This window comes from Podarcis gaigeae (assembly GCF_964106915.1).
Source record: "Podarcis gaigeae genome assembly, chromosome: 9".
NCBI lineage: Eukaryota > Metazoa > Chordata > Lepidosauria > Squamata > Lacertidae > Podarcis > Podarcis gaigeae.
In genome coordinates this window covers 67,001,643-67,021,937 of record NC_139685.1, presented here as the reverse complement: position 1 = coordinate 67,021,937, position 20,295 = coordinate 67,001,643, and the positions used below count along the sequence as shown (strand labels likewise).

Below are 20,295 nucleotides of genomic sequence, written 5' to 3'. Positions count from 1 at the left end.
TATTGAGGTACATTCGAGACTCAACCACCTCTGTATAATGAAAACCTTTTAGTTCATTTCTATTTAATTTTTAAAAAACAATACCCTACATTAAAAACCCCAAGGCTGTTTACAACACATAAATATCAACACAATAAACAAATTCCATTAAAAGCCAATGAGGTGCCAGCCATTCAGTTCTATACACAGAATTATTGATGAGTGACCATGCCAACAGCTTCATTAAAAAAAAACATTGTGCCTGGGGTGGTGTACAAATATTATTATTTAGTAGCATTAGCATTTACCTTTTTCCGTAGGTCATCTTTCCTGAAGCCCAGCAGTTCCAAGCATTTGCCACGTGAATCCTCTTCAAAATGCACCTTTTAAAAAAAATGTTAGGAAAAAGGAAGCGTTGTAGAAAACAGAGGTTCGTTTTTATTCCCTTTCCCACAATGTCTACCATCCTGCACCTCCCATTCTGTACAATTAACAGTTGCAAAGCAAACCTGTGAATTTGCAGCAAGATGCTAACGAAACCCTGATGCCCCTTATATCTCTGCAAGGAGGAAGGACTGCAATGGAACATTAAGCAGAGCGGTACAAAGAATTGTGTGTTTTAAGGGCAGTCCATGCTAAAAAGCAGGGAGAGCCAAAGTTGTGCCTTCCAGATGTGGGTGGACTACAACTCCCATCATCTCTCACCACTGACGATGTTGCCAAGCAAGAACATGGCAGAAGAACAGCCCTGCCAGATCAGGCCAAAGGCCAGCATCTGGTCTAGCATCCTGTTCTCACAGTGGCCAACCAGAAGCCCAGAAGTAGGACCTGAGTGCACTCTACTGTACTTGAGATCCCCAGCAGCTGGTCTTCAGAGGCATAGTGCCTGTGACAGTAGGTGGAACATGGCCATTTTGGCTTGTAGCCACTGATAGCCTTATTGTGCACAAATTTGTCTAGTCCTCTTTTAAAGGCATCCAAGTTTGTGGTCATTACTAGCAAAGCACTGGGTTTTTAAGGTGACAGGGAGCTAATGCGCTGTCCAAAAAATCTAAGATTACCTTTAAGAAAGACCACACGTTCCTCTCAAAGTCATTCTTGGCAGCATCGATTTTCTTCTGGCAATAGTTGACAAACGCTTCTGCCTGCACAGCCTCCTGCAGCTGATCGGAGCGGCTCAGGAATTCCTTCTCGGTGACAACTTGGCTGACGTAGACGTGGTAGTGATGCTGAGGATGCTCTGCTCCTTGCTGCTGGGGCTTGCTGTTCTCAAAGGTAACTAGCTTTCCCCCAAACTGGAATTCAAGGGCAGCGCAGATACAGTTTAGGCAAGAATTTCAAATCCATTACCATCAAGATCCATGCTTCCGTTTTAATATGCACGCTCAAAAGAAAAGAACGTTCTGAAGATCTGAGGTTTGCTTTAAAGCAGACGTTGGACAGGGGTGGGTGAATTGCAAACTAGCGTTGCAGTGTAGATTTGTGAAGATGCTGTGCCAGGGACGGAGAGCCACTTTTGGCTCAAGGGAAAGAATCCAGGGGCCACATGCCCTGTGGTAGACTGAGCCAAAGGTAATAATAATAATAATAATAATAAGGTAATAATAATAATAATAATAATAATAATAATAATAATAATAATAATAATATATTTATACCTCGCCCATCTGGCTTGTCTTCCCCAGCCACTCTGGGCAGCTTCCAAAAAAATATTAAAATACCGTAATACATCAAACATTAAAAGCTTCCCTAAACAGGGCTGCCTTCAGATGTCTTCTAAAAGTCTGGTAGTTATTGTTCTCTTTGGCATCTGGTGGGAGGGCGCCACTACCGAGAAGGCCCTCTGCCTGGTTTTCTGTAACTTGGCTTCTTGCAGCGAGGGAACTGCCAGAAGGCCCTCGTAGGCAGAGCAACAGGTACCAGTTTTACCTGGTTTCTACGTGTACCTCTCCTCTCCTTGTCCTCAATCCAGACAAGAGCCATGACCAAAATTCAAGGACACATTCTAGCTAGGCAAAAACAATCGAGGAGGATGGAAAGGGCTCCGGGTCTCTTAACTAGGGGAGGGAAAGCAGGGGACTGTCACAATTGTGAGTACATAGCTTAAACACACACATACACACTCTCCACCCTGAGAAAGTATAGGAATTAAGTGATATTTTGGGGCTTAGTTAATCAATATATTTACCCCATTCTCTTAACAGATGTAGAACTAATAATAAAAGAAGTAACAACACCTCACCAGTTATAGAAGGTGTGACCTTTTTCTGAACCAAGAAACAGATGAAAGCAGATGCTCTACCTATAATTGTTTGTCCCTAGCAAGTCTATCACACTCTGTCAGCTGAAGATCTAATTTCACGGCAGTATTTTGAACAGGGCTTAACACCACAGACACATTATACCGAGTGCCGGTTGTGTGATTACTTCATCACAAGGGGAATGTGATATACCACATATCCTCGATTTTAAACTTCACAAAGGAACAGAACAACACATTCATAGAACAGACAACTCAGCAGAAGAGTTAGACAGCCCACCCCATTAGAGGGCAATTAGGATTCCACTTACTGAAAAAGATGCACCGACAGGTCGGCGAATCCACTTGGGTGGCTTCTTCAAGGGCAGGATCCTGCTCTGTGGAGTGGTCTGCTGTGGGAGCTGCAATGGAGGAAGTGTCTGCCCTGTTCCAAATGGATCAAGATTACCAAAGGAGGACGAGAGCTTTCGAAAAGGAGAGAGAAAGAGAAAGACAGATGGTTCTAAAACTCATTCGCATTATCACCACCCGTTTACCCAACCGGTTATCAATTCTTGGGTTTGCTTTTTGGAGTTTAATTTGTTTGTATATTCAAGGGGTGCATTAGAAGCCCATCTGAGCTGCAGAGTCAACAGTTCCTGTCAATATCTCAACTGTCCATACAAAAAAGAACATGATTGTTCTGTTTGGCAAGCAGGATGCACAGCTTGATAGCAAACCACACCACCATTTTATAATAAAAACCTTCTAAAATGTTAGCTCCAAGGTGCCACCAAATGATTTTCTCTCTCTCTTTAACCCTACAAATAGGACTCCTCTTAGGATAACAGTCACTGCCTGTGTACACAACGGTAACTTTTGACAGTCAAAGCAATTTTTAAAAAGTATTTCATCATGCATTGCAAACATCTGTCTTCCGTCAATTTGATATGCAGTGTTTTGTTTTAAATACCTTGTCTGCTTGCTTCTGTCGCAGGCTGTCAGTGCTTCCCCCCATGATGGAGTAAACGCTGATCCTCCCATCAAAAGAAGCAGCAGAGAGAAGAGCAGGGTTCCTGGGACACCACTGGACGTCAAAGCACCACTGGGTGCTGGTCGGAAGCTCATACAACACCTGTATCCAAAACCAAAAATATTACAATAACAATGGCGGAGACCTAAACGGCTTAAGAAGGACCACCCAGCCACACCCAGAAAGCTAGTTTGGAGACAAAAGCTAATCCTGCCTCTTTCTGCTGCTCCGAGTGCAAAGTCTGCACACTCTTTTTGCAATACCCAAACAAGAAATGTCTCTTCATTTCAAAAGCTTGCAAGCAAGTGTTCAATCAGTACCTCTCCTGTGTTTGGATTGGAGCAAAGAATTTTAGCATCCTTTCCACAGCTCAGCAACAGTTCAGGATCCGCCATACTCCAAGCTATTGTCAAAATGCCTCTGTGGAAAAAGATGCAACCAATCAAGCCTTTGTAAAAGTTGAAAACAAACTCTGAAATACCTGCAGTTTTTTTTTTTTGTCTTTTAGAAAATATTTAAATACGGTTTATTGTACATCGGAATCTACAAACATATAATACAATACATATATCAAACAATACAAAACATACACATCTACAAAACATACATTACCTATATATGTACCCAGCATGAACACACCCACCATGAATTGACTTCCAACCATTCTCATTGTGCTAGTTTACATTTATTTAATCTGCACACATTTCATTTTGGATGTTTGATTCTTCCAAATATTTTCCAAGCTAAGTTCATTATATTTTCTTTATTTCTAGATTTATTCACTGTCTGTCAGGAGATCTCCACATAGTTTTTAAGATATTCTTTAAAGATAGCCCATTCCTTATTAACTTTTTGTAAGGTGTTTCCTCTTACTCTCCGTGTTGATTTAGCAATGTGTAAGTATTCAATCGTTTTTGCTAAGCAGTCTGTTTTTGTGGGGACATAGCAAAATCCACATAGCAAACTGCTGCTAGCAGTGAAGGAGGATGTCATTAGCATTTTCAACGTCTGTCAACCACGCAGCCAGTCAGATCTGCGAGAGACCAAAATACCTTGCATGGCTTTCTAGAACACGAAGTGGAGAAGATGCAAATCGGAGGTCCCACATCTGGATTACAGGCAGCCTGTCGTCTTCCGAAGCCAGAACCATTTGTGTAGCGACATCAGGATGCCAGGCCAGCCCTGAGCAGTGCATCTGAAATTGTACAACCAGTGCTCTCAGTAGCAACATCAAGCAGGCTTAAAAGAAACCAGACCGCTGCCTTCTATCCAAGACCTCCTTTGCACAGCTCTCTGCCAGTGCTGCTTACCTCTGCCTCTGCGCTGGGCTGGGCACATGTAAAAGCTTTTGCCCATGTGGCTGGTCACTCCCAAACCAGATGCAGACATACCATACAAGGCCGCTCCTGTCCCTGTATTAGCACAGGATGCATTGCAACATTTTGCAGTGGGTCCTACTTCCCTTTACCCTAATTTTGCAAGTACAGCCAATGGCCCATCTAGTCCAGCAGTCTATGTCCAGCAGCCAATGGCCCAGTCTAGTCCTGGACTGGGGCCAAGCAGATCCCTGACCTGCAATCAGTACTTGCGACTAATCTATACTGTATTTATGAATGGGCCAGCTCACAACCTGAACAGGCCAAAGATGGAGAGAACAGGCACGCATACCCCCTCTCCATGCATGTAACAAAACACAGAAAATTCATACCCCCTGCCACATATGAATAGGCCCAGTTTACAGGATTTTTCCCTGTACGAAAGGTGGGGGAGCGGAAAGATTGTGCAATGCTCACAACAAGTAGAGCGCTTCATTAACTTTTAACATTTTCAATCTTTTTGGGCTGACCTTGAGGGTTACTCCTCCCAAGGGGAACATACAACAATAAAACCATTTCCATGTTGTTACTCTATGTCAGGTGAGAGGAATCTCTTTTGCAGCTCATTATTTTCTGAGCAACCTGGGAAGAGGGAAAGACATGCCAGTGGTGGGAGGTTCCAGAGGCAGAAGTGGGTGGGGGCAAGGAATCTGAAATTTAACAGGGCACTAAGCTAGTTTTGATACACTCTATCCCCCATTCCAGCGGTTCTCAACCTGTGGGTCCCCAGATGTTGTTGGACTACAACTCCCATCACCCCTAGCTAGCGAGGCGAGCTCAGGAATGATGGGAATTGTAGTCCAACAACATCTGGGGACCCACAGGTTGAGAACCGGTGCAAGAGTCACTGTAGGAGCTCCAGGACAAATTCAATCAAGGCAGAAACACTCACAAGAAGCAGAGCCTGGGGTGGGGCAGCAGCTATGGCCTGGAGAAACCCCCAAGGGCCAGGTGGAGAGGCTTGGGGGCCACATGTAGCCTCTGGGCCCAAGGCTCCCTACACTTCCTCTACGAATATGGGGAAGGAAGGCAGATGCCGACACCTCAGAAGGAAATTTTCAACCAGCTTTAACAAATACTCAACCTGCGTGAGTGCCTACAACAAACTGGCTGAATAGTTACCCGGTTACTGTGGTCGCTGACTTTGATGATAGGTTCATTCTTCCTGAGATCCCACACTGTAGCACGGCCACTAGGGCTTGCAGAAGCCAAGATATGCTGGACTTGCCTGTTCCAAGCAATGCAGCTTATGTCTTCAGGAGGCTGTTGGAAACAGAACCCATCATCAGTTTCTCATTCTACGTCACTAAAATATGCAATGTCTGGCAGACCTTTCTTATTATTAAGCTCTTCAAAAACGTGGCAGACCTCCACTGAAAATGACAATAAAAACTGTTTCCCAACCTTGGGTCTCCAGCTGTTTTTGGACTACAACTCCCATCATCCCTAGCTAGCAAGACCAGTGGTCAGGGATGATGGTAGTTGTAGTCCCAAATCAGTTGGAGAGCCAAGGCTGGGAAACACTAGTTTAACCTATTATCCTTAGTTTTCACTTTAAATGAGTTGTACCCAGGGCTCAATTCACATTTACACACACACCAATTAATAATAATTTTAGCCTATCATTTACTCAATAAAGCAGCCAGCTACCCTAAGTTTCATGGTTAATCTGTTCATCTCTACAATGTCCAAGCACTTTTCAGAAGGATGTATCATCATACAATTACAGTGGTACCTCAGGTTACATATGCTTCAGGTTACAAACGCTTCAGGTTACAGACTCCACTAACCCAGAAATATGACCTCGGGTTAAGAACTTTGCTCCAGGATGAGAACAGAAATCGCGCGGCAGCAGTGGGAGGCCCCATTAGCTAAAGTGGCGCTTCAGGTTAAGAACAGTTTCAGGTTAAGAACAGACCTCTGGAACGAATTAAGTACTTAACCCGAGGTACCACTGTACAGATTTCTCAAAAAGCTTTACAGGATTCTAAGATGTTTCCTTCCACCAAAAGGATCTTAAGTAGGGGAGGAGAACTTGTAAATATCCAAATGTAACTGGACATCCAACCTCCATCACTTGACCATTGGCCCCACTAGCAGGGGCTGATGGGAGTTTGAGTTTGAGGGTGCCTGGGGGACCACAGACTCCCCTTCCCCAACCATAAACAGACTGTGAGATGACAATCGCCTCATTCTCTCACCAACCAATCAAATGGTTTTAAGAGCTGGGCAAAATATGTGTCTTGTACCTGAGTCTTGGCTCCTGGAGTCATAGGCGTTGCAAAATTGTTCAAGTCCCATATGTAGATCTCAGACTCATTTGCACCAGAGGCAACTAGGTTTGTCTATAAAACAGAGAACACACACTCAGGTCCATGCAATAAGGACTGAATATCATCTCAAGTGCTGCTATATTAGGCACCATGATTAATGTGCAGAAAGAAAGATCTAACCTGGAAGAGGTTGACATCCAGAGCTCTAACAGGCCCCGTGTGCTTGTCTTTTTGCGCAATCACAACTTCCTCTTCACCTGCCAATATTTTAGCTGGGTCATACAAAATGATGTTTCCGTTTTCGCCGCCGGCAATGAGTACCCCCGAAAGATCCCCATCAGATGCCATTCTGTGAGGACCCCATATCAGTTTGTGATACCTGCAAAACGATGTAAGAACGTGAGACGAGGTGTGCTGGTTCAGGGCAAAGACCCCTCCAGCCCAGCACTTTGTATTCAGTGCAAAGTAATTCAATACAACGGTCTTAAGTAACCAAGCCAGACACCTCCAATGACAATGCAAGCAGCCGAGAGAAGCACAGTGTTTTTGCTGTTTTGACATTAAATTGGCCATGAAAGATTCATGGAGTCTGTTCAAAATCGACAGGAGGAGGAGCGTAGCCTTTTGCATCTATGGACACCACCCAAGCCACTTTGTCCTGAGAAGCAGCCATTATTAGCTCGGCACAAGTGCTGCTCAAGCAGTAAACAGGTAGAATTATTTCCATTAGTTGAATGTACACTCAGGACAATTGTAGTTCTAGGAGAAGGAAATGCAATAGCAGCAAGGAAGGAATTCAGGGCCACCTTTACAAATAAAGGCCACCATTCAGGGCTTTTCTGCAGGGCCAGGAGCCTTGGCACATCATAGGAACATAGGATCTACAGCCCAGGCATAAGGAAATTTGCCCTCCAGGTCTTGCAGGGCTATAACCAAAGGGGGTTTGAATCCAAAAATTGATATGAACCCTGTTGTGACGTCTGTGCTAAGGAGGCCAGGGAGCCAGCCAGAGCAGTACGGTCTACCTACCCCTGACACAACTGTTCTGTGCCTAAGCATGTTGCTTTTGCCAACGTCTTCTTTCTCCCTCTCGCCTCCAGGGAACAGCAAGTACAGGAGACACAGCAAGGACAGTAAGGGCTTTCTCTCTCTGCTGCAGCATGGAGGATCAGCCATTGCTGAGTTATGCCCAAATGCACAGTGGCATGACAATGAAGCTGTGTGCTTTCTAGTGGGCAAAGGACCTTGGGGCTGGATGTAAGCCACTAACAAACTTGGACAGGCGAGACTGATAGGAACTGCAGTTCAAAGCATTTAGAGGGCACCAGTTTGGCGAGAGTTGGTTTATCATGCCATAAACTATCAGGAGAAAAAACCTCCAGATCTTGAAAGCTGTGGCCCTTTGATTGCTAATACTCACATCCTGAGCTTTTCATTTACATAAGCAGACAGTTTTTAAAGTCTGCACATACCTATGAGTGGATGAGAAAGTAGCACAGGACTTCATATCCAGCGATGGGTCAGTCAGGTCAAGTTCAAATATTTCCAGGGAAGCACTGGTACTGAAGCTTGCATCTAACTGCTGAGCAGATGTACCTGCAGAGACATGTGGAATGCCTTACTACTGATGTAATAATAATAATAATAATTTATTATTTGTACCCCGCCCATCTGCCTGGGTTTCCCCAGCCACTCTGAGCAGCTTCCATAGAAACCAAAAATACACTAAAATATCACAGATTAAAAACTTCCCTGAACAGGGCTGCCTTAAGATGTCTTCTGAATGTCAGGTAGTTATTTATTGTTTTGACATCTGATGGGAGGGCGTTCCACAGGGCGGGCGCCACTACCAAGAAGGCCCTCTGCCTGGTTCCCTGTAGCTTTGCTTCTCGCAATGAGGGAACTGCCAGAAGGCCCTCAGCGCTGGACCTCAGCGTCCGGGCAGAACGATGGGGGTGGAGACGCTTCTTCAGGTCTACTGGGCCGAGGCCGTTTAGGGCTTTAAAGGTCAACACCAGCACTTTGAATTGTGCTCGGAAACGTACTGGGAGCCAATGTAGGTCTTTCAAGACCGGTGTTATGTGGTCTCGGCGGCCGCCCCCAGTCACCAGTCTAGCTGCCGCATTCTGGTTTAGTAGTAGTTTCCGAGTCACCTTTAAAGGTAGCCCCACATAGAGCACATTGCAGTAGTCCAAGCGGGAGATAACTAGAGCATGCACCACTCTGGCGAGACAGCCCGCGGGCAGGTAGGGTCTCAGCCTGCGTACCAGGTGGAGTTGGTAGACAGCTGCCCTGGATACAGAATTATGTACTGTATAACATTATACAGAATTATAAACTGGATACAGTTTATGTACTGTAAGGGAAGAGATAAAACCGAACACTGTTTTTAAAAACCTATGTTTAAAACACGCAAACACATCCTCATCAGATTTTGAATCTTTTTGCTGTTTGTGACATTACAAAACCTCCCTTTTTATATACCAGTTGTGGAATTTCTCTTGCCCTTAATAACGTTGGGAACTGCCAAGGAAAAGAAAGGATTTTAGTGCAGCACTGTGTGGTGCTGAAGCCCTGCACAAGCCCACTGACTCTATTAAGTCTGCAATCCTGTGCACACTTAACTGGGTTTGAGCCACATAGAACACGGTTCAATGAACTAAACAGGTTTACATATCTAGGAGTCTGATTCAATAGCTATGAAAGAAAACTGGATTTGAAATGTACAGAGGCAATGTACCTCTAAATACCAGCTGCTAGGGCTAAACTAGAGACTAAGGCTGTTGCCTTCATGATGAGCTTATGAATACACAGAGATACCAGCTGCTGTTGAGAAGATGAACACAGATGGATGTTGGTCTCATCCAGCAAAGCAAATCTCAAATTCACATTTAGCGCAAGTTCCAGCTAAGTGTTGTTATTTGGAGACCTTTGGTCTCCAATTAACAAGTCTAATAAGTAACAACTACAACAACTTTAAAAAGCCAGAACAAAAGCCCCAAACAAATACAGGCAAGGGCTTTTATTTACAGGTAAACCTTTTCTTCTTTGGGATGTGATTTTTATTTTTTTCTGCATGCTATTCTCACCATCTTTCAGCATTCAGGAGAGCAATATTTTAATGAGGGCTCAAAAAGCGCTCAAAATCCCTAAGTGGCTGGCATCAGAATTAAAGTGCCATGTCTGCAGACATCTCAGTTAATATTTCAGATGTAAGCATGCTAGTATCAGATTTCTAAATGACCAGGTGACTGAGATTTTCCTCAGCTGGGAGCTTCAACTGAAGCCGAAAGGCTGGCTCTAGAGTGCCCCCATCCACGAAGGGCAGGGGTTCTACGACTTGCAGAGGACAGCTCTGCTCACGGGACCTCTGGATCCAACACATGATATTTTCACATTGCAATGAAATAATAACTCACCAGTAGCTAAGTAGATGGGGTGATGGTGAGATGGACTCCATGCCTGCATGGCAGTACGGTCTATCTCTTTTAGCTTCATCCTGCTGAGAGAGTACAATACACAGACAGCATCACTACAGGAGAAGGTGAGAAACTGGACAAAAATGAAGACTTCACACACTCTTCTCTTAACCCAATACTGTTCGGAGGAGGCAATATTTAAATCCTTCTGATTGGAAGAATAAAAAATAAAGTCCATTTTTGCGTCAAAGTAGTCTTCAGAATATTCACCAATACAGTGGTACCTCTACTTACGAACACGATCTGTTTTGGGGTGCCATTCGCACCCCGGAAAGTCCGTAAGTAGAGTGCTGCTACAGCGCGTGCACAATAGATTGTTTCTGCGCATGCGCATGCGCAAAGCACACAGATTGCTTCTGTGCATGCATGCAGATCTCTTCTGAGCGTATGGTAGACCCAGAAGTAAACACTTCCGGGTTTGCCGTGTTCATAACCTGAAAAGCCACAACGTGAAGCAAACATAACACAAGGTATGACTGTGTTAAGAAAAGAAATCCTAGATGAGTTTAAATCAGTAGACCACAGTGGTGGCTCCTCACTTGTGGAATGCTCTTCCCAGAGAGTTCATATTCTGTTCCAACTGCTCTGGCCCGAAGTCAAGTTGGGTCTGGAGTAAGCAAAGACTGAGAAAATTGTCTAAACTGAAGGCTATAACGCAGCTCATAAATAAACAAACACACCTAATCCTCACATGGCTCTCTGGTATGAATGATATTTCTTTGCTGTCCTCCTCACAAATAGCTTCATTCAAAACCAGAAATTCTTGCATGGCTCAATACTAACAGGGCATGTGGCTCTGAAGCTCTATATATGAAACTGACAGTGACGTTTTCCTATTCGTTTTTGATTAGCAGCGAGCTGCCAAACAAATTGTGGTTGGTTATGGCTTCTTTGAAACCAGTTGAGTAGAAACCATGGTTTATGAAGTTAGCTTGTTTCAACAAACCATAGTTAACATTAACCACAGTTTAAGGTTCAGATAGAAGGCTGATCGCCAAAGAACTGATGCTTTTGAATTATGGTGCTGGAGGAGACTCTTGAGAGTCCCATGGACTGCAAGAAGATCAAACGTATCCATTCTGAAGGAAATCAGCCCTGAGTGCTCACTGGAAGGAGAGATCCTGAAGCTGAGGCTCCAGTACTTTGGCTACCTCATGAGAAGAGAAGACTCCCCGGAAAAGACCCTGATGTTGGGAAAGATGGAGGGCACAAGAAGAAGGGGACGACAGAGGATGAGATGGTTGGACAGTGTTCTCGAAGCTACAAACATGAGTCTGACCAAACTGCGGGAGGCAGTGGAAGACAGGAGTGTCTGGCGTGCTCTGGTCCATGGCGTCACGAAGAGTCGGACACGACTAAACAACTAAACAACAACAACAAGGTTCAGATAGAATGCTAAACTGTAGTTAAGCAAAGGCAGAAGCAAGAGCTTGCACATTCCTTCTGGTGGCCGTGCCAGGTGACACAATGCAACATCAAATGAGCACTAAAACACTGTAAATAAAGGTTTTTGTTAATGTAACCTGTTCTGTGAACGTAACCCCTGCATAAGCGGGGAGACACCTGTATGAGAAAGGGGATTTTGACTTAAACTTCAGGAAGAACCTTCTGAGAGTTAAGAGCTGTTTGATAGTGGAACAGACTCCCTTGGGAAGATGTGGACTCTCCCTTAGCTGGAGGTTTTTAAGCAGAGGTTGGGTGACCACCAGAGATGGATGCTTTAGTTGAGATTTCTGCACCGAAGGGGGTTGGATTAAGATGACCCTCGTGGTCCCTTTCAACACTATGATTCTATAGAATGCTGGCATGCACTCATTTATAAGAAGAAACTGCAATCAAGTTCTGGAATACCGTTATCCAAAATTCTACCTCCAGACCTCCACCTAAGTGCCAGCGAAAAGGACAACGTGGCCCTCACTCCGATGGCCAACTGCCCAGAATTTTGTTCCAACCACAGCTTCCTCTTAAAACGCTTTAACTAAAACCTTAAATTGGAACTATGTGATCATGCCACAAAAGCTTTAATTAGAACTAGAAACAAGCTAAAAGAAGAAAGTGTAAAACAGAAAGTACTGCAAAACCTTCAGATAAGAATCTCTCAGAAAGTACTTTCGAGGATTATTTGCCAACTGCTCAAACTGATATCATCAATGCTGAGTCTCCCTACTCCTTTTTGCTGTCTCCTAACCAGAAACCCTATAATTCTTATAGGAGCACAGCATGGAAGGATTAATATTTTTAAAAACTACGTCTTGTGTGAATGTAGTCTCAGCAACAGCCTTTTTCCATAGCAAGGAAACTGAAGTGACTGTACCCCAACTGTGGAATGCTCTAACCACAGAGGCTCATCTAGTGCCCATGTTGTGGTCTTCTTGGTACCTAGTGAACAAACTGTTTATTTTCCCTTGCTTTTCACTACCTTTTCAATACTGTGTACCAACGCTGTTCTCTGTGATTGCTTTTAAAAAAAACAACACAGGCTAATCTCTCGCTCAGTGTTAGATATTCCCTGGGTACAAAGTTGGCAACTGACATCTCCATTGTGGCAGTTTAAAAACCTCTGTCTCAGTCCATAGTTAATTCCATTTCCATTGTATGAATTTCTCCTTCTTGCACAAAGGGACAAGTGAACTCTTGTAAGAGCAAGCTAAAAGTCAAGCAATGTAGTTGAGATCATAGAATTGTAGAATTGTAGCACTGTCTTATATATCCGTGTTTCTGACATTGCTCTACTTCTGCTGGTTTCAACATCTTACATGTTGTGTGTAATCTATCAAAATCCTGTGCACTCTTACACTAAGAAAAGTGGAGGCAATACAATATGTTGCTATGTGTATATTGTATGTGTTCTCTGGTACCAATCCTGCAACAGCTAACCATACCACTTCTTCATTTTAAGTACCGTACAGCTTTTAAAGTCACACTTCCTGAAATGGAGAATTTTCAACAAATCATGCAATAGGAATCTAGGTGTGAGTTGCATGAAAATGGAAGTTGATCTGGAGCCAATAAAGAAATATCATTTGGAAGCGACCATAGCATCTTAAATATTCACTTTTCTTTAACAGTGACTGTTCCTAATTCTGCACATGCCCACTTCTTCTTCAACTTGTGCATGGACAGCCAGTATGCTGCCTTTATTTGGGTGTTAGATTATGACAGGCCAGGGTTCAAAACTCCATTCAGTCATGAAGATCACTGGGTGAGCAGCCTAAACTACCTCACAGGCTTGTTGTTAGAATAAAGTGGGGAAGGCAAGAACCATGCCCACTACCTTGAGCTCCTTGGAGGAAGGATGGTGTATAAAGACAATAAATAAATAATATATTCCTTTTGTTCGCTTAGTGCTGGACAAATTGCAAGTCCTCCAAAGAATTCAGAAAAATAATACAGTAAGGGAGAGATATTTCCATTACTGAACTTTCAAAGTATCACTGCAGCCCTGTCTCCTGCTAGTCCTAGAGATATATAGGAGTTTACAACCTTCCACGGTGTCCAGCTACAAAGAAAGCTATTACTTCGCACTGTAACCTTTGATACTAACACAGCACCAAAGGAAGTGCTGCCTCTCATTAAGAGAGATTAATAGGAAAAAGGGACCCAAGGTTACTTAATCCTAACTGGTATCTCTTGAAATCTGTAGTCTTCAAACTTTGCAGACTTGGAACCTGCCTTTAATCCAAACATGCATTTGGGAACCCATTTGTTAATTTTTAATCATCTATTTGTATGGCGGTAACACTGCTGTTGTGACCCAACCTAGATCAGGCTTGCAACTCAGTACTGGATCCCAATTTACCAGCTGAAGATCACTGATACGTCACCATGGTTAAGAAGCAGATCTTTCCTAAGAATATACAAGTCTGCATGCAAACCCTCTTGCTACCAACTGCAAATACAAAATCAATGCCACATACGCAAGATTACACTCTTGTTGTTCCATGGTAATTAATCCAAAACTAACAAGACTCCTAATTTTTGTATTAACATACATTACGGTCTGCCATTCAACCACTTAACACTGAAATGTGTGTATATCTGTGATATTACTAGCAGCCCATATCCAAAAAACTGCAGCTTTGAAAGGTTCAGCCCACCATCTTGATTCAAAATGGTATCCTACTGTATCAAACATAGATGAAAACCTGCTGCTTGATCAGGGAACCACAGTGCAAAATTTGATTACAATATCATGAAAGATGTCCTAACACATACAGAAAAACAACTTTCCAAAATTCACTGCAGGTAGCAGTTAACATTTTGCCATTTGATCACTAGCCTTATCTTTGGTGTGCCCTCAAGGGTGGTAAAGGTAAAGGTAAAGGTACCCCTGCCCGTACGGGCCAGTCTTGCCAGACTCTGGGGTTGGTGCGCCCATCTCACTCAAGAGGCCGGGGGCCAGCGCTGTCCGGAGACACTTCCGGGTCACGTGGCCAGCATGACATCGCTGCTCTGGCCAGAGCCAGAGCCGCACACGGAAACGCCGTTTACCTTCCCGCTGGTAAGCGGTCCCTATTTATCTACTTGCACCCGGGGGTGCTTTCGAACTGCTAGGTTGGCAGGCACTGGGACCGAACGACGGGAGCGCACCCCGCCGCAGGGATTCGAACCGCCGACCTTTCGATTGGCAAGTCCTAGGCGCTGAGGCTTTTACCCACAGCGCCACCTGCGTCCCTTTTTCAAGGGTGGTAGGTACTCTAAATTAAGTGGTCCTGAATAAAAGTGCCACTTTGCGTACAAAACGCTAGGAAAGTGCCACTTTGTGTACAAACGGTAGGAAAACTCTTCTGGGTAGAAAATATCAGTGACACGCTCAAGATCGCTGAGAGATTTTAAACACAATAATCAACTGACTCTACAGCTTCCAGTATGTATTTCAAGACAATCGGAGAATAGGCTAAAACTTAGATCTGAAGGTCTTTGTCATGGTACACTAGCTGTAGAAGAAGGCATTTTATGCAATATTTCAGGGGTGGCCAACAGGTAGATCGTGATCTAGTGATAGATCGTGAGGTGTCTGTGGTAGATCTTGGGACCACCCCACCCCCTTGATTTCCCTAACTTAGATTTCCCCTAAAAGCTCAAAAAAAAAAACTCTGACTTCCCAAAAAAAGCTCAGCGACTTTAGTCAATGCAGTGCGTTGATCACCGCCAGTTTTTTTTATAGTGGGAGTAGATCGCAGTCTCTTGGAAGTTGGAAAAGCCTGCAATATTTCAATGCGTGCTTAGCTGTTGAAGCCAGGATCCTAATTTTCAAGTATGAACTAGGGAAGGGAGCAGGAGCTCCTTCAGGTGTATGAATGCAAAAAATATTGATGCAACAGTATGATTTTGCTGATATGCTATTTCTCCAACCCAAAACTTGTGCATGCCTAGAAACAAGACAGGGGAAAGGCCTGGAAAGGCTAAACTCGGGTCGATCCCCGAAGGGTTTGGAAAACCCGCTGCTCCCCTGAGGGGGGAGCGAAGGTGCTCAGGCAGACGCCCCCCAAGCCGATGCAACAAAAGGGCCGCAGTGCTACAAATGCAGGCAGGACGAAATCCCATTATGCATTTGCATCTCCGAAAAAGTGGGGAGGGAAAAGCCTCTTGTTAAAAGCACCACGCCTAAACCGGGAGCCCCCGCTTTTTGCAAAAAAATAAAATAAATAAACGAGGAGGGGTGGGCGAAGTGGATCCCTCGCCCCCCTTTCTCGGCCACCTCGCAACGCCAAGCTATGGCTGCAATCCTAGGAAAGACGAGTCGCCAGGATGCGGCGCAAAACGCAGAGCTGGGCCGAGTTTAAAGGGAAGCCCGGCTGGGACCCCCAACCCGCCGCCGCCGCCCTCCCTTCGGTCTCCCTCTCACCTGCTCGCCGGTCTCCCTCGGCCAGGAAAGTCAAGGCTGGGCCGCGGCCTCCTCCTCCGCCCGCAGGGCCCCAAGCTCCAAACCGCTCGGGCTTCAACGTGGCAGCCGGAGCACCGCCTCCATGCCGCCGGCTTCCGGGACGAAGTGGCACCCGCCCGCCGCTGGGGCTGGGCCTGCTTCGGAGAGGGAGGAAGAGGAGGAGGAGGGAAGCCGGCGAAGTCGCCGTCGCCACGGTGGACGCGCGCCGGGGGGCGGCTAGGCCGCAGGGGCTCCAAGTTTCTGCTCTGGGTTTATATATATATATATAAATATATACACACACTCGGGTGTGTGTGTGTGTGTGTATATATATATATATCAAATTCACCCTATATATAAAAGCATGTAATACATACTTTAATATGTAAGATTTGCTCGCGGCGAGCCGAGGGTGTTATTTATATATCTACTCTGAGGGTGTTTATCTTTCTGTGTGTGTGTGTGTGTGTGTGTGCGTGTGTGTGTATATATATATATATATATATATATACACACATACACACATCCACGAGCAAATCTTACATATTAAAGTATGTATTACATACTTTTATATATAGGGTGAATTTGATTTAAATCAAATCGATTTAAATCACTACAGTAGTCAGTAAGACTTGATTCAAATCTCTCTTTTTTTTTTACAGAAAGACCCATTCTTGCTGGTATAATCTTAATATTTACAACCAGAGGAAGGTTTCATTTTTGGAATAATAAAATTTTCAGAGTAGTTTTTACAGTTCTATCAAAAGTTACTGATTTGGTTATACTATTAGAAATACATGGACAGATAAATATGAAATTGTGGGGTTTAATAAGTTAACGCTTTATATTTGGGCAACTTTTCTGCTGTACTTTATTGGAAGGAGAAAAATATATCATTTCTTTTAAAAAAATTAAAAGGATTTTAGATTTAACTAGAACGATAACATTATAGCATATGTAGTCATGGTTGTTAACTGTTGTTAACTGATGTGGCTAAATGATTTTTAAAAAACAACACTCGTAGACTGAGTTTTAGCACACATGAAAAACTTAAAACAAATCCTTATTTCCTGATGAAATAGCCTTTGGACTATAATGTAACTTAAATAGAAAGCTATCTTTAGAAAGATTTTTCCTCCAAAAGCATTTTATTTAAAAAATCCAATTTAAACAAACAAAAAATATCATTGATATAAATCCACCCTGATATACTCCTGATAGAAGCCACTCCTAGCAGTGCTCAAGTTATAGCACAGAACAAAACTGCTTTGTAATACTGACCCTGGGGAGCAAAGCCTCCAACATTTCTTCTTTGAAAATAGGAATATCCTATTCTATCATGACGATGGGATCTCATCATCATCATCATCATCATATTTATACCCCACCCATCTGACTGGGCAGCTTCCAGCAGCTATAAAAAATGTAATAAAACACAAAACTTTAAAACACTTCCCTCTATAGGGCTGCCTTCAGATAGCTCGGGGGTTGCATAACTCCATACCTTCCAACGTTTTTCCTGTGAAAATTAGGGATGTCCTAAAGGAAATTGGGACATTCTGGGATCGGAACCAAAAACTGGGACAACTTCTGTAAATCCGGGACTGTCCCTGGGAAACGGGTAATTGGAGGGTCTGCGATGCAGCAACATAGGGAACAAGAATCATTCCCGAAATATAAACGAGCCTCTTAAATACTTATGTATATGAACTCCATAAGAGGTGTGAGCTCACTTTTGCCTGGTAATCTCATTTATATTCTTTTTAATTTGAGACAAACTCATTTACTCTTATCACAAAGCCTTTCTTTCATGTTTCTGAGTTGAGATACCCTGCTCACAACCCTATGTCATGGAGAACTGTAGAATAGCCAACGCTCTTGAGAGATGTAGATACTGTTCCTGATTTTACATCCAAAAATATTATTTTGATATTATACTATACAGTATATTGTATTATACTATACAGTTGCCATCCTCTCATGCCACACCCTTTGACAACCATTGCTCTAGGTGATGAGTGTTCATGTGAGTTTTATATAGATGTATATACTGTATATCAAAACCTCTGCACGTGTGCAGAGTGCATTTACTTCCCCACTGCAGCTAGTTTAGAAAAGTGCTGCTGAATGGGGCAAAGGCCTAGCCCAACACTGCTTTCGAAGGTCAGTGCCTCAGGGAACTCCATAAGCAGACCGTTAAGGCAGCCAGGCACAGCTAAAGACCCTGGACTTTAATGTTTATTTAGAATCACAGTATCTGATATACTAGGCTGACTGGTTTGGCCAGGAGTTTGAACTTCATTCCAACACTGCAGTGGGTGTGCGTTGGAGTCTGAACTCACTGCACATAATTTACACATTTAAGTTATCTTTCAGGAGGCACTCCTCTTCTGACAGATATATAAAGTTTGTGTTCAGGTGTACAGGCCTAATTAACTGCAGACTAGTGTTGTTTTTTGTTTTAAGTTAGTTTGCCACTGATACACTTCCAGATATAGGTGGGTAGCCGTGTTGGTCTGCTGTAGTCAAAACAAAATAAAAAAATTTACTTCCAGTAGCACCTTAGAGACCAACTAAGTTTGTTATTGGTATGAGCTTTCGTGTGCCTGCCTCGTGTGTATCTCAAGAAGTGTGCATGCACACAAAAGCTCATACCAATAACAAACTTAGTTGGTCTCGAAGGTGCTACTGGAAGGAATTTTATTTTGTTGATACAATTTCGACACACTTGTGGCTGAAATCCTATGAATGTAAACTTAAGTTGCACTGAACTGTTAAAACATGACTAGCACAGGAGAGTCTTACTCTTACCCTTTTCCCAAGGCTGCATATATAATCTTGAGCAGGAACAGACAAGTGACACTTGCATTTTTCCATTTACATGAAATGTTGGTAGTTCAGAGGATCCCATGCTAGAATAAGACTTCTGAAATAGCTACTCCAGGATTCATATAAAAGCCACCACAAGATGTTCTCATTTACTAGGAGCTTTGGCATCAATTTTGCTAACCTGATCATGAGTCTAGCATCCCATTTCTCACAGTAACCAAGAACCACCCCACAAACAAAACACAATGCTTACCAATCTGTGAGACTTGCCCTTATCCAATCACTAAATTTACTCAGAATCCATTTTCAGTGCAGAATAAGCAGTCATTTCTCTTCTTTACTTACACAGATGTGAGTTTCAAACACCTTGAATTGCAAAGATTAGGCCAACACACGTGTTCAATTCTCTGCTGAAACATTGTTTCAGCAAGCCTACTCAGTCCCATAATTTAGTTATACAAATATTTGTATGATTGTAACTGTGATTATGGTTTTATGTATATTTGTTTTTCAATATACATTGTGGATTTTAGCTACCTTTTATCTACAATACTATTTGTGTATCATGTGGAAAGCTCTCTGAAGAGGCCGTCTTTAAATCTGCTAAATAACAGACCAAGAAATAAATATTTATAGAAACTAAAAGTACAAAAAATATCCAGAATCCACAGCTGGGCAAAGCATTGCATCCTGACGAATTCTGTACTTGTTCTTCCTTTCCCTCTGTCCTTGTGTACCATCATACCACACTTTAACGACATTTTGTTTGATACCACCCAACCGTACATATTATTTCAGATTCTCCCAAGTACTTTGAATACATCATCTAACATATTTGCCAGTTCCACAGCTGGGATATTAGTAAAATTTATTTAATAAAGTTTAGAATGCTAGTTTTGCTTCCTAAGCACAGACTAGAAATCAAGCCACAAGACTTCATTGAAGGTCAAAATTATTTATTTATGTCAATACAAAAGGAAGATCAGTATACAAAATGTGTCTTGCAGAGATTAGTCAAAAGTTATACTTTTATAATGATTTCCCCTTTTCTTTTTTTCTATTTGGTCCAGATTTTATTCTGTTCATCCCACGCTTTCTAGACATGGGCCTTTTATTTTTAGAATTTATTTTTGCATTTTCAATTTTACATACAATAAGCAAAACAAAAATAAACACAATAAAAACATGCTTTTAATTAGTAACCTCTATTTCAAGAGCTCA

The 20,295-nt window shown here is 43.0% G+C and overlaps 1 protein-coding gene across 40 annotated transcripts in view; it reads right to left on the bottom strand.

Annotated features, from left to right (window-relative positions):
• Nucleotides 1-20,295, bottom strand: part of SEC31A (SEC31 homolog A, COPII coat complex component) — a 57,872-nt gene that overhangs the window by 35,735 nt on the left and 1,842 nt on the right. For 14 of the 40 annotated variants that reach the window (XM_083756298.1, XM_083756309.1, XM_083756320.1 and 11 more), the window contains 11 exons: nt 10,320-10,402; nt 8,373-8,496; nt 7,081-7,279; nt 6,877-6,972; nt 5,750-5,890; nt 4,304-4,446; nt 3,572-3,671; nt 3,192-3,353; nt 2,551-2,703; nt 1,041-1,274; nt 288-362 (listed from right to left, as the gene is read on the bottom strand). In XM_083756298.1, the coding sequence (XP_083612424.1) occupies nt 288-362; nt 1,041-1,274; nt 2,551-2,703; nt 3,192-3,353; nt 3,572-3,671; nt 4,304-4,446; nt 5,750-5,890; nt 6,877-6,972; nt 7,081-7,279; nt 8,373-8,496; nt 10,320-10,402 (1,510 nt within the window). Of the gene's footprint in view, nt 1-287; nt 363-1,040; nt 1,275-2,550; nt 2,704-3,191; nt 3,354-3,571; nt 3,672-4,303; nt 4,447-5,749; nt 5,891-6,876; nt 6,973-7,080; nt 7,280-8,372; nt 8,497-10,319; nt 10,403-16,227; nt 16,473-20,295 lie in introns of those variants that run through there. The other 26 variants (XM_083756331.1, XM_083756336.1, XM_083756337.1 and 23 more) reach the window with 8 other exon arrangements.